The sequence below is a fragment of the Setaria italica genome, chromosome V, assembly GCF_000263155.2.
Source record: "Setaria italica strain Yugu1 chromosome V, Setaria_italica_v2.0, whole genome shotgun sequence".
In the NCBI taxonomy this organism is placed as follows: domain Eukaryota; kingdom Viridiplantae; phylum Streptophyta; class Magnoliopsida; order Poales; family Poaceae; genus Setaria; species Setaria italica.
The window spans coordinates 26,917,065-26,932,570 of record NC_028454.1 but is presented as its reverse complement, the minus strand read 5'-3'; the positions used below and the strand labels follow the sequence as shown (position 1 = coordinate 26,932,570).

Sequence of the window (15,506 nt, the reverse complement as noted above, 5' to 3'; positions counted from 1 at the left end):
CTTGATGAGACCTCAATTAAATCTGAGGCTTATTCTGTGCAAACTTTTTAAAACTTTTTGAGAGATTTTTGCTGTGTGAAACCACCCTTAAGCTAAGGCTTTCCCTGGATGAAACCTCTCTGAAACTTGAGCTGAGAGCGTTTGGTCCCTGCCGAAACGGTTCACGTTCTTTATTCATACACTTTTGGTCCATGTCTCTTTTTTTTGCTGTAATCCCATTTTAATCGATGTGCTTGGATTTGTCCTCTCTTTTGATCACAAAAATGAAGGCTTTAGACACGGGTATGATATTCAAAACGCGCATTGACTATGGGTACGTATTTCAATATATTTGTAGAATACAGTAAATTATAATGCCATGCCTCCATATAAATATATTTATGAAATAAATCTGTTGGTTCCGACTTCAAATGTTCAAGCTTATAATATAAAAAATAAAGACATTATTCACTAGCAGAATTCATATGCACCCCGGCCTGAATTTTCTAGGCTCAGGGCAGCAGGAAGGGGCAGATTTGGACCTCAAGATTCAAGCCCGTCAGCCCGCCTCTTCGTGTTTATCTGTCTTCTCCATCTAAAAAAAAAAAGCATAATCTTATGTTTTCCTGTTGGATACAAGAAAGAAAAGGGACTCATCATAATCGAATCCGTTTCTTCACGTTGGCAAGAAACAAATTTGATCGTCATCGTAAGAAAATTTGGTCATGGCGAAGAGAACAAGAAGAGGCGCCGTTGCCGCAGACGAGGAAGACAGCGAGTCGTGCGAGGCTTCCCGGCATCCAACGCCGATGCAGCACTAGCAGACCTGGGCGACGTTTCAATCATCAATTGTCAAATTAAAACACATCCTTTTATATCTCAGGTGACTGAAAATTTCGATTTGTTTCAGACGATGTATTCAATACTGAAGATATATTGTTCTCTAGTGTTGTGGGCGCTCTTTTGGCAGGATGCTTGACTAGGACAATCTTCACCCTCTATTCTGGCACCAGATCTCTGTAACTTGATCGCGCCGCAGGTGAAAAGAACAAGGACGGTCGCACAGGCGTTGCACCAGAAGCAATGGATTCTAGACTTTGCCGGATGCGCTATAGTGCCTGCTCTTACACAATATGTTCTTCTCTGGCACAAACTAGCCAATGTTCATCTAATCCAGGGAGTTGAAGACCGAGTCTTGTGGAGATGGGACGCCTCTGGAGTCTATTCTGCTCGTTCAGCCTACCGCGCCTTCTTCTGTGGCGCCACAAAGTTCGCTGCCGCTAAGCTGATTTGGAAATCATGGGCACCAATGAAAGTGAAATTTTTCATCTGGTTGGCAGTTAAGGAGCGGTTGTGGACGGCTGATAGAAGACATCGACATGGGCTACAAGGAAACGCGGAGTGTACATTCTGTGAACAGGAGCTAGAAACGACCGTGCACTTGCTAGCTATTTGCCCTTACACAAAGGAGGTTTGGCACATCGTCTCGACAGTGCTGCACATACAGAACACCACCTCACTGTCTGAAACCTCCTTAACGGACTACTGGGTGCATAAGCGGCAAGCCATGAGCAGATCGCTAAGAAAAGGGATGGACTCCTTGTTTATGTTGATCTCCTGGACAATTTGGAAACAGCGCAACGACAGAAACTTTGATAGAGCCCCAAAAAGAAATCCTCTGCAACTAACTGAGCTAATCCGAGAACAAGCTACTGATTGGTGCGCGGCAGGAGCCAAACACTTAGCAATGTTCCAATGGCCGCGACAACAGCAGGAAGACGCTGAAGCAACGGTACCTTAGTGGTTTCTTACCCTAACCTTTGTGTTTAAATGGATGTAAATAATTTGCCATGTAAGCTCAAGCTACATTTCAAAACCGTGTGCGTGAGCCCGGTAGGCCCGCGTTGCAACAATTCTACTCATTCTTCTTAATACAAAGGTACGCAGCTCTCCTGCGTATTCTCGAAAAAAAAGTGGATACTGTTTTCTTCTTCTCTGATGTTACAGAATTGTTCTTCAACGTTGCAGGATGATGGAACATGATATATAATGTTGCATATCCCACATTAATATTGCAGACCATGTTTCTTGATGTTTCGAATGTATTTATTTTATGTTGCAACCCATCATATTGTTTTCTTTGATGAAGATGTTGGATGATGGCTGCTGAGATAGAAGTATTTTTTTTTTATGTTTCACAGAGAAAGAAGATTCTGCATGATGAGATAGAAATGCCATCAATACGTTTTGATGCTTTTCTTATTTACTCCCTCCAATTTTTCACATGTCACATTAGGTTTGTTCTAAGTCAAACCTATCCAACTTTGACCAGACTTATAGAACATATGCACTATCAAAATATATTCCTTGTATGTTGAACGAAACAAATTAGGTATTGTAGATGTTGTTGTATTTTTCCATAAACTTGGTCAAAGTTGAACATGCTTGACTTAGGACAAATCTAATGTGACATGTAAAAAAATCTAGATGGAGTATAAGAGACCGAAAGGGGAAAAAACTTCTCCAAACTGTTTCCAATTTCGTCTCCAAAATCATCAGCCTCTGTCTTTGTAACATCCCGATTTTAGAGCATTTAAAAATACGAGTTTCTTAAATTTTTTCTTTAATTTAAACATACCTTCCTTTCCCAAAATATTCAAACTCTTTTTACAAATAAATTCTGCATAAAATATGAGCATAAGTTTTGCATTTGTATGCCTATAGGAAACTTTCCCTCCTTCCTAAGAAATCCCAAGAATAAATCCCTCAAAAATATTTCTTCTACAAGAATCCTGAATTATGTCCGAATCCTTGTAGGGCTCATAACTGATCTTAGTTATAAAACCCAGAACTCTTATTTCCATGCCTACTCCAAGCCTATGCCTTGAATCCAAATCAAATTTGAAATTCATTCAAATTTGATTTCCAAACTCTATCAAACAAAAGGGAAAAACCTACGAACCCTTAACCAGACCGCAACCTTATTTTTGGCCCGATTCTCCTTTCAGCCCAGCTCATCCCGCCTCCCTTCCCACGGCCCGACTCCCCTCTCCCGGCCCAGCTCGCGCGCACACGCTGGCCCAGCCCATCGCGTCAACGTCGCTCCGCTGACGCCAGCACCGCCGCCGGCCTCCCTCCCGCCGCCACTCCGGCGCCGCGCCGCCGCCCCACTCCGCCACACCGCCGCTGACGCCACCAGATTCATTTCCCCCGCCAGGCTTAGCCCCCAAGCAAGCTCCTCCTCTTCCCCCCCGCCTCTACCCGACCACATCACGTGCGCCCTCACCCCCTCCCTGCCATCGCCGGCCGCCTCATCCCTGCCACCGCCATTAATGGCGTGGCAGGAGCTTCCCCTTGCTTCGCCGCCGAGCAACCGGCCGCCCTTATCCCCCTTCTGCGCCAGCGCCAGACCCATCACCCCCGGCCGGCCTCATCCGCAGCCATCACCGTTCCTTCCCTCTGGCCGCTGCCACGCTGACACCTTATCCCCGGCCGGCCTCATCCCTTTGCCACATTAACGCCCCTTCCTTGGCCGCCAAGCAGCCCCGGCGACATGGCAGATGACGAGCCCCTCCTCCGCGCCTGTAAAAGGGCACCCCCGACCCCTCCCCGGAGCACACACCCCGGCCGGCCGCGCCCAAGAACTCCCTCCGCGGCCGCGCTCCTCCACCCCGTCTCCCAGCCCCATAACCCCACTATGCTGTTCTCCACATCCTCCTCTTTCTCCCTGTGCTAGCCCCGTGGCCGGCGGCGACCGGGAGCGCCGTTCCGGCGAGCTCCCGGCGCCCCAGACGGCGGCGGGCACGGTGGCGCCGCCCGGCCGTCAGGCTGAGCCGGCACGCCGTTCGCCCTACCGTCTCCCTCCGTCGCCTTCCTCTCCCCGCCAGGTGGGCCCGCCCCTAGCGTCGTTGCCTCGCCGTCAGCAAGCACCTCCCTCCCTCCCATGAACGTGCTCCAGTGGACCATACGCTCAGCCCCGCGCCGGTCCACCAGCCCACGAAGCCGGTGTACGGAATAGTGAACCGGGTGACCCCATCCCTTGCGTCAGCCCATCTGGAATTGCTTGGTACATCCGTGAGTGTACACAAACTTCGACTTTAAGCCCGTCCACCTTCCTAAGAATTCCCCAAAAATTCTCAAAAATACTACAAAATATTCCAAAATATAGTGTCTTACTTTTCCATCGTTCATCTCATTAGAGCCCTTTTCCATAATATCCTTCCCTCGCATAATAGAAAAACCCTATAGAGTGCACCTAAAAATTCGCGTCTCGTCCATCTATGCTCCAAAAATCTTAGGAAAATTCCTAAAAATATCTTAGGGCCATATAAACCTATTTCAAGCCTTGCTTCCACATTTGCACCTCATATGAGTCCCTATACTAAGATCTTAGAGCCCAGCCTTATTAAGAAAGATGCCGCACTGCCTCCACCCGCTACCGTGCCCTAACCCCTAGGTGCCGGACGGGTCAAAGTTGAGTGCGCCGTGCGGCCTCTCGCCACTTTACCCGCGTGGTTAACATCACTCAGCTGGGTGTTCCTCGCTACTCTATTATTGTTGCTGACCCCAATCGCTGCCACGCATTTGCTTGATCTTGCCCGACTGCGTCTACCGCAATGTGTGCTATCCCCTAGTGCCGGGACAGACCAATTGTCGCACAAGCTCTCAAGTATCGTTCCACAATCCCCTAGTGACCCTAACCCCTTAAGGATCTATCCGAGTCTCCGATCCACTCCTCATCGCAGACGTTGTGTTGCCCAAGTTAAACCCCCAAGATCATCCCAACCTGGTCGTTATAATGCCCAACCAAAACCCTAATCTTTAACCCCATCTAGCCATAGTGCCGCCCATCCAAATCTCAAATTATCATCCAAACCTAGCCGTCATGCTAGGAAATCTGTTCCTAATTTCTTAGAATTCTTTTGAAAACCCAACCAATCTATCCATTAATTATTTAGAAACTTATTTCTAAATAATTAATAAGCCTTTCATCCTTTATTCGGGAATTCACCTTTAAATACCAGGTAATTCCCAAAATGTACGTCATCCTCCTTTGTTTTCATTTCTTAGGTATTGATTGATGTATTATTTTATCAATTATTATTTTATACGCCTATGCCAGTCGGCAAATGACCAGGCTCCACCCCGAAGCCGAGGATCCAAAAGGACGAGAAGTCAAGACCTTGGTTGACCTAAGAAGCGTTAAAGGAAGCGTTAATGACGCCAAGTCCTAGCACCAACCTCCTTGATCATATTTTATCCTATGTTTTTAGGAATAATAAAATATACTAAGATAATAACTTGACCTACATATTTGTAAGGTTATCGGAGCAACCCATCTCCATTCCCTCTCTCGCCTTGACATGAAGCTGTTTCTAGCCAGAAATCCCATTAACGACCCCGATCATGACTAGATCGATGACCGAGCATCATTTAGAAATAGAATTCTTTAGGACACAACCATTATGTGTTTTATGGAAAATCCTTGAAAGTGAGAGTTTAGTAATAAAATCAACCAACTAATTGTAGCCATGAAGGACAGGATAAGGAAGTAAGGGGGTAGCTTCGGTAGAGGATCTTGTCCCAAAAGCTTACTTCAGTCGCATAAGAACCGGCTCATGGGAAAGTCTTTCTAGTGAAATGTGCAACCATACATGCCAAAAAGGTATAGCCTTCGGGAGTTCCTATTTATGGGAGGCCTTGTTTCACACCCCGCTAGCTGAACCTAGAAATCCATCCAAGGGGCCACGGTGGGCAACGGAGATGCTGGAGCAGGACCTTCGCAGAGTCCCAGGTCTGGTCGGTGCGGGTTGATTAAGAGGGTCGGAGACCCTGAGGGCAGAGGCCCTGCTTACTTTGTGCACATTTTTCCGGATTGATATCCGCGTAGCGAATGATAGTCACCCCTGTTTAGACCCCAACATATCTGTGGATGGACCTAGGGAATACTCCCTAGAGATAGGCATGGGCGGGTATGGATCTCGTAAGTCAGTACATGCGGAGGTACGGGCTGATCAAATGTATGGGTAAACTGTACACCTCTACACAGAGTCATAATCTATCTTGATAGCCGAGACTCATGGTTACGAGCCCACATAGTTAAAGCTCCCGTCGATTAGCAATTATAACTTAGGGATGGTGAAAAGGGCCAAGGCCCGATGAGAGTAAATTGAAATGAGGCGTAAGCAAGCCCAGAAGGACCCTGATATCTTCTGATGCTCTTTAAAACCTAGGAACTGGTAGGGGAGGTTCCCCCTCCAAGACCAACTACATAATAAAAATGCCTTCTTCCTCTTCTATTTCCAAAATTCCACCTCACCTTGCATTAAATAAGTTTATTATCAAATCTCGTACCTTTCCCTTGATCTTCTCGGCATTTAATATAATTTCAACGCTAGGATTTGCTGAGTACCAACTATAAAAGTATTCAGGCTTGCTTTCATTTGTACAGGTATAGGTCTCCAGGTGTTTTAACCATCTTATTAGTGGATGGACACTTGCGCTTCCCTTCGTTGTGCTAAGGTAAATTTGATTTCTTATTAATTTATACGTCTTTTATTGCTTAAAATATTGAACTGTGTTGATGACTGTATTAGCTTACTCATATAGGGACGAATACAGGTAATCAGCAAGATCTTCAGGGAAAGGTGCCGTTGAGGGCACGTACAAAGGATAGCCGGCTAACGTCTATTTGTATCCAGGTCAGCTGAATTAGCCTATGTGGCGGTCATTAATTGAAGAAAGAGAGAGTTGCCGGCATCTCGTTCATCTACGGCTCGCGCTCGTTCTCCAACGCAAGTCACCCACTCCCAGGCCGCGTTGTAGGAGTTGCTGCGGCTCGCCGACGGCGGCGTGGATCCAGTGCGCGCGCAAGGGGATCTGGTGCCAACGTACCTCTCACACGAGGTCCTTCGCAGCAAGTGCCCGGCGCCGGAAGATGTCGAGGTCGAAGAGTTGGACGAAGTTGATGGCGGCAGCAAGCGTAGCAAGCTGTCGTCTCCATAGCCGCACATGGAGAATCTTCCAATTCCTCTTCCCTGGAGAAACTCGTCGTCGATCTCCAGCCGCCTCCTCACCAAACTCGCCTCCGCTTGCTTCGAGAAGGCCACGCTGCAGGCCTCCGCTGTCGACACGAAAGGGAATCGGGGCGACCTGCTAGATATCAACCTCGCGTGGTCGTGTGCGGTGTTGAGTGCGGGTGAGCAAGCTCTCGTCATCGTTGCTGAGTCGGTCTTGCTGTGCGCGGGCGAGGAAGAAGATGATGGGGGAGTGGAATTGTGATGGAACCACCTCGGATTACCTTCATTAAAGCATAGTTAAGTCGCCTGACACGCGACACTCATGCCTTAGTCAAGTTAACTCGAAGTGTCGTCGGATTTCATCCGATTAAACCACTTAACGAGACCGGATTAGCAAAACTCATACGAAGGCGAGCGGTTTCAGAGAATACAACAGATCCACTGAGTTGAACAAATTTGACAATTTAGTTCAGCATCAAAACGAAAATCAGGGATTTACAAGATTCAAAAGCAGCGGAAAGGTAAATTAGCGGAAGCTAGCGCCAGGGGTTGGATGTCCATGATGAGGCCGATCAGGACATCAATGATCCCCTCCTCGCCGTTCGAGGAGGAATCCCACTCAACCGTCCAACCCAGAGGGAGCTAGGGCGGCCAAGTGCCAACGGGAGCAAACTCAGAAGCTGCGACTTCACCTGAAAAGAGAGCCACAATAAGGCTGAGCTGCTAAGCTCCACAAGACTTAACTGACCTGTGGTAAAACTACTCCACCACATCTAGACATGCAAGGTTCCTTGGCTAAGGGGTTTGTTTGCCAAAAGCGACTACGTTAGGTCCTTGCTTTCAAGTTTTAGCTCAGTTTCTAAGTTCATTAACCAGTCTACATTGGCATCTTACTCTAAGCAAACATAGATCCAACTTTATGTATATAAGCTCATCATCAAGACCATGTCATCACCAGACTCCTTCATTACTGAGTGTAGCATAGCGATCAAGCAGTCTCAAACTGTGAGAGGCAGACGAATCGATTCGAGTTTCTTAACCATGCATGGCGAACCTAATCTCACGACATCCGTGCACCACAAGGGTCGTTTCCTGTGTCGGCCGTCCCCATCAATTCCCAGGCACGTGTCAGGTCCAAACTTCCCTTGGCATGCAATGCTCCACAGTCCCGGCCTCTACCGTACTGTGACCGCACTCGCCCCCACATGATGCACCATGGGAACCTCGTTCTAGGGACAGCAGGGGTATAAGCCACACCCTAATTCAATCAGGTACTAGGCTTCCCCATCCCATACTAGGTATGATATTAGTACTTTCAAACACTTGATCACGAACACCACCACTGTCGGACCTTAACAGATTCCATAGACAGACGGGGCGATCAACCGACCACCAAAAGAATTAACCAAAACCCTGCTCCGTCCATCGTTCTTATAGTTATAACAGAAGGAGAACAACCAACTCCTATAACTCGCGAGTGACAGGAAATCACTCGACTTTTACCACTTCCTATTTAAGCATAGCAACTACTCGACCCAACAACTAGTGTTCAAATCAAAGGAACTATGTCATGCATCTAAGGTTGCAAACAACTCATATACGTAAATGCACAAACATGAGGAAGAAGGCATGCGCAAGTTTAGGAAACTTTGGGGTTCATGCTCCGGGGCTTGCCTTCAAGCGGAGGGGAGGGAAGCGAGTCTTCAGCTGGTGCGACTTCGGCTTCTGGAACTGGTAGCTCAGCTACAGCTCCGTCTTCTGGCACCGGGTGTAGCTCGTAGACGCTGTCAGCAAGACGAAACTCTACACGAATGCAATGCAGGAGTTAGTGTTTAGATGCTTATTTCAATAGCAACACTCGCAAGTCTTAGCCCAGAAACTTGTAGCAAAGCTACGGAAAGAATGTGGGGGTTCAAGCTTCAGTGGATAGAGAACAAGACCAAGGGTCGAATTGGAAGAAACTTATGATCTAACCCTTAAACTAGAGGAATAGCTGTGCTGGGTGTCCTCAGACTTATCGTAGAGAAGTCCCCGAAATCTTACACAGATACCCTCGGGTCAAGGCAGATAAGGGTCGGCTAACAGACAGGGTCGGGCGAGACGGAAAAAGGGGTTGGGCGAACAGATAGGGTCGGCTGAACCGGTGAGGGGTCGGCAGTTTACCTTCGGTTTAAGTGAAGCTTTGGGGTCGGGAAGGAGTAGACTTGGGCGGAAGGTCTTAAGCACTAAGGCTTTGGTGGTGGCGATGTCCGGCGGTGCTCCGGCGGTGGTGGAGCTTCTTGTGAGCAACAAGGAAGCTCTAGCACAGCGCGGAGGAGCAGGCGGCTGGGTGGATTAGGAGGGGCGGGTGTTGGGTGGAGATGAGAGTTCCTCAAGAACTTAGGTGGCGGCGCTCGAGTACAAAACAGAGGAACAAGGCAACGAGGCAACGATGGCGAAGGGAACTCCAGTAGGACTTTGGCATTCCCTTTTATAGCTGCGCGGAAGAGAGAGGGAGTTGGAGTAGCACGAAGACCGGCAGAAAAGGAGGGAGTGTGCTGCCATGGCGGCGATTGAGCGGCGATGGGCGGCGGAACAGGACTTCGGAGATAGCGTCCTCGGCTACTGGGCACGGGAGACAAGGCGGCGCAGGCGCGGTTTTGCTGGGGTTGAGGTTTGGCGGAGGCGGGCGTCGTCGTGCGGCGGATCTGATTGGTGTGACAGGGAGAACGACACTACAAGCGAGGTTGCAACAGGTGAAAAGACAGGCGGGCTGCGGCTGCGCAGGCGAGCGCGAAACAGCGGTTTGCCGAGCATAGTTCTGGCAAGGCCGACAAGGAACTGTCGCGGCTGGAGTCGGGGTTGGCGGTGGAGGAATCGTCGCGTAGCGAGTTCGGGGCTGGCGCGACTGTGGAGACGCGGCGGAAAAGCCGGAAGGCATCGGGCCTTGCAGCCGGGGATCCGGTGAGATGATGGGCGCGAGCCGCGAGGCGGTTTGACGCAGCAGGCGACAAAGCTCTGCTACAGCGGCGTCGGAGCACCAAGGCGCGGCCGGCAATGGCGCGAGCGAGACGAGGCACTGTAGAAAGGGTGGCAGAGGGGCTTCCGCTGCGATTGGGGAGGAGAGCGCGGGAATCCATCCTGTCGCGGCCGGTGACTGGGTGAAGCGGCGGGAGTCGGAGAAGTTGAGCCACGCGGCGGGGGAGCTCTGAAGCGGTGCAGGCCGCTCGAGTGCGTCTGCCTCGGGACATCCGGGGAAAAGATCGCGGGTCCACCCATCAGTCTCGGTTTCTCCTCTGTTCAAGATCGAAAGGGCCACTATTGTTGAGACTTAGAAGGAACTGGCGGGGTGAGTTGGAGTCTTCAGGGATCGGGATCGGGAACTGGGGTGGAGCTGAGATAGAGGAATGTTGGGACTCGGATTAAGATTAACTCGAAAGATTTAACCGGGGTCGTTACAGGAATCACGGCACGGCACTAGCACCGGCATGGAAGCCGCCTCGTCGCCTCCACTGTTGCAGCCGAAACCCCTCTCAAACTTGCCCACGTTCACGAGCTGTGTGCTCAATGCTCTGTGCAAGGATTTGAAGTGTGTGTTGTCCCTGACAAATTGACAATGTGGCCGCGCGGTTACGACTTCTCATGATGACGATGGTCGCATACCGCCGTTCGATTGATGAATTTCTCTGGCTTTTGGTTTGAAATTCCGATTGTGTTGGTCAATTTGATGGGGTGCTCAATGTGTTGGTGGAAATGCCCGTGAGGGAGTTGGCTCGTGTTATCATGAGTACTCTTTTGATTACTACATGCATTTGTGTTGTAGACTGTGAGCAGAGCAATGATTTGATCAGAGATCTAGAGGAGAAAGGAAAGATAGAATTGATCAGAGATTCACGCAACTTTTTTGAATATATCATTCATTCTCCCATTCGAGCACCAAAATGACTACAAAGATCAAATGTATACTTGATTGATATTTCTATGAATGAAGGAAATAGCTTGCAGACAACTAAGGTCCTGTTTGGCACGGCTTCACTCCTAAACTCCAGCAACTCCATCAAAAAATTCAGCCAAACACCTCAACTCCAAAACTTCATGGAGTTGCCAACTCTATGGAGCTGTAGTGCAAATGGAGGTGGAGTTTTGGAGCACCTCTTTTGCTGCTCCAGAAACCTCTCTTTTGAACCTCCTCGTGGAGAATTACCCACCAATGCCACTGGTTACACAAAAAAATGTTTCATTCTATTCTCCCTTCTATTCTCCCGAGCCCCACTCGCTGCTAGAGCCCCGCCCGTCGCCGCCCCTGTGGCCGCCCGTCGCCGCGCCCGTCGCCGCCCAAGCTGCCCCGCCGCCCGCCGCCTAGCCCGCCGCCCACCCCTCCGCCCGTGGAGGGTCTCCCGTGCGCGGCACAATGCAGTGGAAAAAGGGGAAGAAGATGGGATAGAGAGGATGACAAGTAGGCCTTAATTGGGGGGCAACAATGGCAATCCACACTGAAATCGATCTTTTTTGGAGCTGAGAGCACCCATCTAGCTAAACATCCCATTTTTTTCTGGAGTTTTGGAGCGGAGCTGGCTCCATGTGGAGTTCTGGAGTGGAGCAGCTCCACCCGGAATTGGAGCCATGCCAAACAGGACCTAAATAGACGACTCACTGTACAAGCTGTCTTTTGTGTATCACATGGCATAACTCATAGACGGTTACTGTCTAAACTGTTATACACGTATCCTGAGTCGTTGACAGCTCTATGCCTTGTGCCGAGCCAAGTGACTCACTGTAGCGATGGTTTGTGTCAGTGAAATTGAACAAGGAAGAGTAGAGCAGAGATTTTGGTCGCCTGTGGACATCGGCGTGCTTTGATTGTGCCCTTGTGCGAGCTCGGTCCGAGCGCTTATGGCTGCTGCAGCAGAGAGAAATCAGCAGAGCAAAATTTATTATTTTTTTTCAGCTTAGGAAGAAGGGTAGCGGGAGCATTTCCATCTGGGCAAAATACCAAAACTTGAAGGACCTAGCCGGAAATCGTAGAGACCACAATTGACAGGTTGCAGTTCTGCGCACTCATCCTGCGGAGGGAGACTGCAAACTGATCTGCCTCGGAAGTCGCGCGCCGCCGCCAGTGGCGGCGCCGCCGGAAAATGGTGTCACGGACGCTTTTCAAGGCGGTCGGAGATCTGCCGCGCCGTTCTCGCCTTGTCTGGAGGACAATCGAGGTTACAGAGGCGGGCAGAGCCGGGCAGGCCGAGAGGGCCCTCGACCTGTTCGAGGCAATGCCCGTCAAGAACCAGGTGGCCTGGAACGCGGCTCTGGCCGCGCTCGTCGATGCAGGACGCACCGACTGGGCGCTCTCCTTCTTCCAGGAGATGCCCAGGAGGAACGCCACCTCGTACACCACCATGATCGGGGCCCTCTCCCGCGCCGGTGGAGCTGCTGCTACTGCCAGGGCGCGGGCTCTCTTCGAGGAGCTCCCGCTTGATCAGCACAACGTCTTCACCTGGACGGCCATGGTGTCGTGCCACGTCCGGAATGGCGAGCCTGATAGGGCGGTGGAGCTCTTCGTGGCTCTCTACAGCGAGTTCTTTGCGCGCGGGATGCTGCCCAACGCGCACACTTTCAGCTCGCTGCTCAAGGCCTGTGTGGGTATCCGGTCGCTGGCCATGGCGTTGCAGCTCCATGCTGTCATCGTCAAGCTGCTGGACGAGGGGAGCAGACATTGTTTCGTGTGGAATGCGTTGATTGATGTGCACGCGAAGCTGGGCGCACTATCAGATGCAGAGAAGGTGTTCTACAGGATGCGGTATAGGGACATCTGCTCTTGGAACATCATGATGGATGGATACTCCCGGCATAAGCTCATCGACAGGGCTCTTGAACTCTTCAGAATGACAAGGAAAAAGGATGCCTTCACATGGAACATAATAATATCCTGCTTGGGGGAGAACCGCCTTGGAGAAGGCGCGCTCTGCCTCTTCATTGATCTGGTCAGATTGGATGGCCACTGCAGTGGCAATGCCAAGCTGAGCGCGTCAATATACACGACAGTTCTGCACGTGTGCTCAGTGCTGGCGCTGCTTGTGTTTGGGAGGCAAGTCCATGCACGCACTGTCAAGGACGGGATTGGTCAGAGCAACATCTCCGTCAGCAATTCTCTGCTCAGCATGTACAGCAGCTGCGGCGCGATGAATGATCTAGAGCAGGTGTTTGAAGAAATGATGGTCAGGGACATCATATCATGGAACTCTGTGATACAGGGGCTTGGCCAGAATGGTCTTGGGAGGCAAGCCCTGGCGGTTGCAGACCGTGCACTGGAACTCAAGATGTACAACAGCAACACTTTCATCGCCATCCTGACATCCTGCAGTCACGCAGGGCTAGTCACCGAGGGGCTGGGCTACTTTGACAGCATGACTGAGAAACACGGGGTGGAACCAACTCTTGACCACTACATCAGTGTCATCGATCTCCTCGGCCGTGCAGGGAGGCTTGAAGAGGCGTACGACCTGCTCCGAAAGATGCCGTTCGCACCAAATGCTGTGGCGTGGCGCACTCTTCTGCATTCTTGTCTAGCCCACAAGAACAGTGTCATGGGGAGCATTGCCGCACAGGAGCTGAGAGCGCTGCAGCCTGACTGCGGCGGGGGGAACTATGAGAGACTGGTACAGGGCTGTGGATCCAGTAGCACATCTGATGAAACACTGGATGGAAACGAGAAGAGTGCTGATCACGCGCCAGGGTGTAGCTGGCTCACCTGAGTTTCTGAACATCCAAGGTCCGTGCAGTTCATGCCTGAACAAAGCCACATCAGTATCCAGTAACTTCAGCTATGGCCTGCCAAGACTCAGCAAGGCATGCAAAGGGGCTGTACGATCCGTGCTGAATAGTCTGAACTCATGACCTGAGTCCGAAAACATCAAGTTCACCATGACCTGGATCATGAATGGAATCCGACAACATCAAGAGATATGCCAGAAGTTCGGAAACAATATTCTGGTAATCTACCATGGTGACTCAATGCAGAATAAGATGAACTTGAAAGCTGAAAATGGAACACCTGGAAGCTGGACTCCTATGCCTATGGGGATATAACTTGAGGCTTGGACTGCCATGATGAGTGAACAAACATTTATCGAACATGCCTGAACAAAACTGCATCAGTAACTTGAGCCTTGGCCTGCGAAGAATCTGCAGCAAGCTTGCTACTTGCAATCTGCCAGTAGAAGGCTAGAAACAGTAATTCTGGCTATCTGCCATGGTGAGTGAATGCAGAACGAGATGAACTGTTGAAACTTGAAACATCACCATCAACATCCTCTGCCTCAAAAAGCCGTCATAGACGTCGGTTGCACCTAGACACTCATCACCTCCCCTCACCTAGCACCTAGGCGTTATTTCGCTAAGGGTGGCTTGGGGTTTGATCTATGTATGAATTCAGCACACACCAGAGATAAAAGGAAGACGAGCTATGGTCATAGAGCTCATGGATGCATGATGATACCAAGTTAATTCTTTTAATGTGCCAAGTTTTACTATGTAACATCGAATTACACTTAACAATTGAAAAAAAGCATAATCGCCCAGGAACGCCTAGGCAACTAGTATGTACACACTTGTGGACTTCTGTTGTACTCCCTCCGTCCTAAATTACTATTCATTTTAGCTTCTCTAGGTATATAGCTTTACATGCGTACCTAGATATATACTATGTTTAGATACCTAGCAAAAATTACGTATCTAAAAAGTCAAAATAAATTATAATTTGGGACGGAGTATATGTACTCTCGTTTGCTTGGAGACCTGGCAAAGCTGCCTGGCTCAGGCAGCAACCTCAACCTCAGGCGCACGATTTCATCAGCCTGGGTGGAGATTGCTGCCCGGCGCTGCAGCTGCCTGCCAGGCTGCAACCAAACAGCCGGATTTGCCAACGGGGAGAACACGGCTTCATTTTGATTTATTTTCTTCATTTTTTAGACCATACATAAAATGGGCTGCCTGAAGGAATGAACGGGCGTAAAGCTGTATAGAATAAATTGCTACTCCTTTGTCCTGATAGTTATTGTTCCTATATGTGAATTTCGTTAAAATGGATGGCGTCGTGGCATAAGAACAATTAACTTTGATTTTTTTTCTAATTAATGTTTTTAATGATTTATTTGCAATATTCTCTCTGTTTTCTTTATCTCTTTTCTTTAAAAACCCTTTGACCAGCATTTTTATGACACAAACTTGATCTCATTAGATTCTGATTCAAAACTTTCTTATTGCTATAGTTTTGTATTACACAAATAAAAAATGGAGTGATTATTTGCCAATGCCTTGTGCGCCCGGATAATTTCAGTTGTATAGTACAATTACAATCCAACATAATTAGGATATTGTAAAACCGCTATTTGAAACAAATATAAATATAAGATTCAGCATATTTTCAAACTAATGTTAAAACACATTTATAATCAAAGTTCAACTGCACACGTGTAATGAAAGGCATATCCTAACTCCTAAGCACAAGTAAGCTGAACAAGAGTACTGTGCCAG

The 15,506-nt window shown here is 49.2% G+C and overlaps 1 protein-coding gene across 1 annotated transcript; it reads left to right on the top strand.

Moving 5' to 3' along the window:
* Positions 1-12,112: 12,112 nt before the first annotated feature.
* On the top strand, positions 12,113-13,726 carry LOC111257339 (pentatricopeptide repeat-containing protein At4g16835, mitochondrial-like). Its single transcript, XM_022826683.1, has one exon. It carries the CDS (start codon positions 12,113-12,115, stop codon positions 13,724-13,726), a length of 1,614 nt encoding a protein of 537 aa, XP_022682418.1.
* Positions 13,727-15,506: the final 1,780 nt, after the last annotated feature.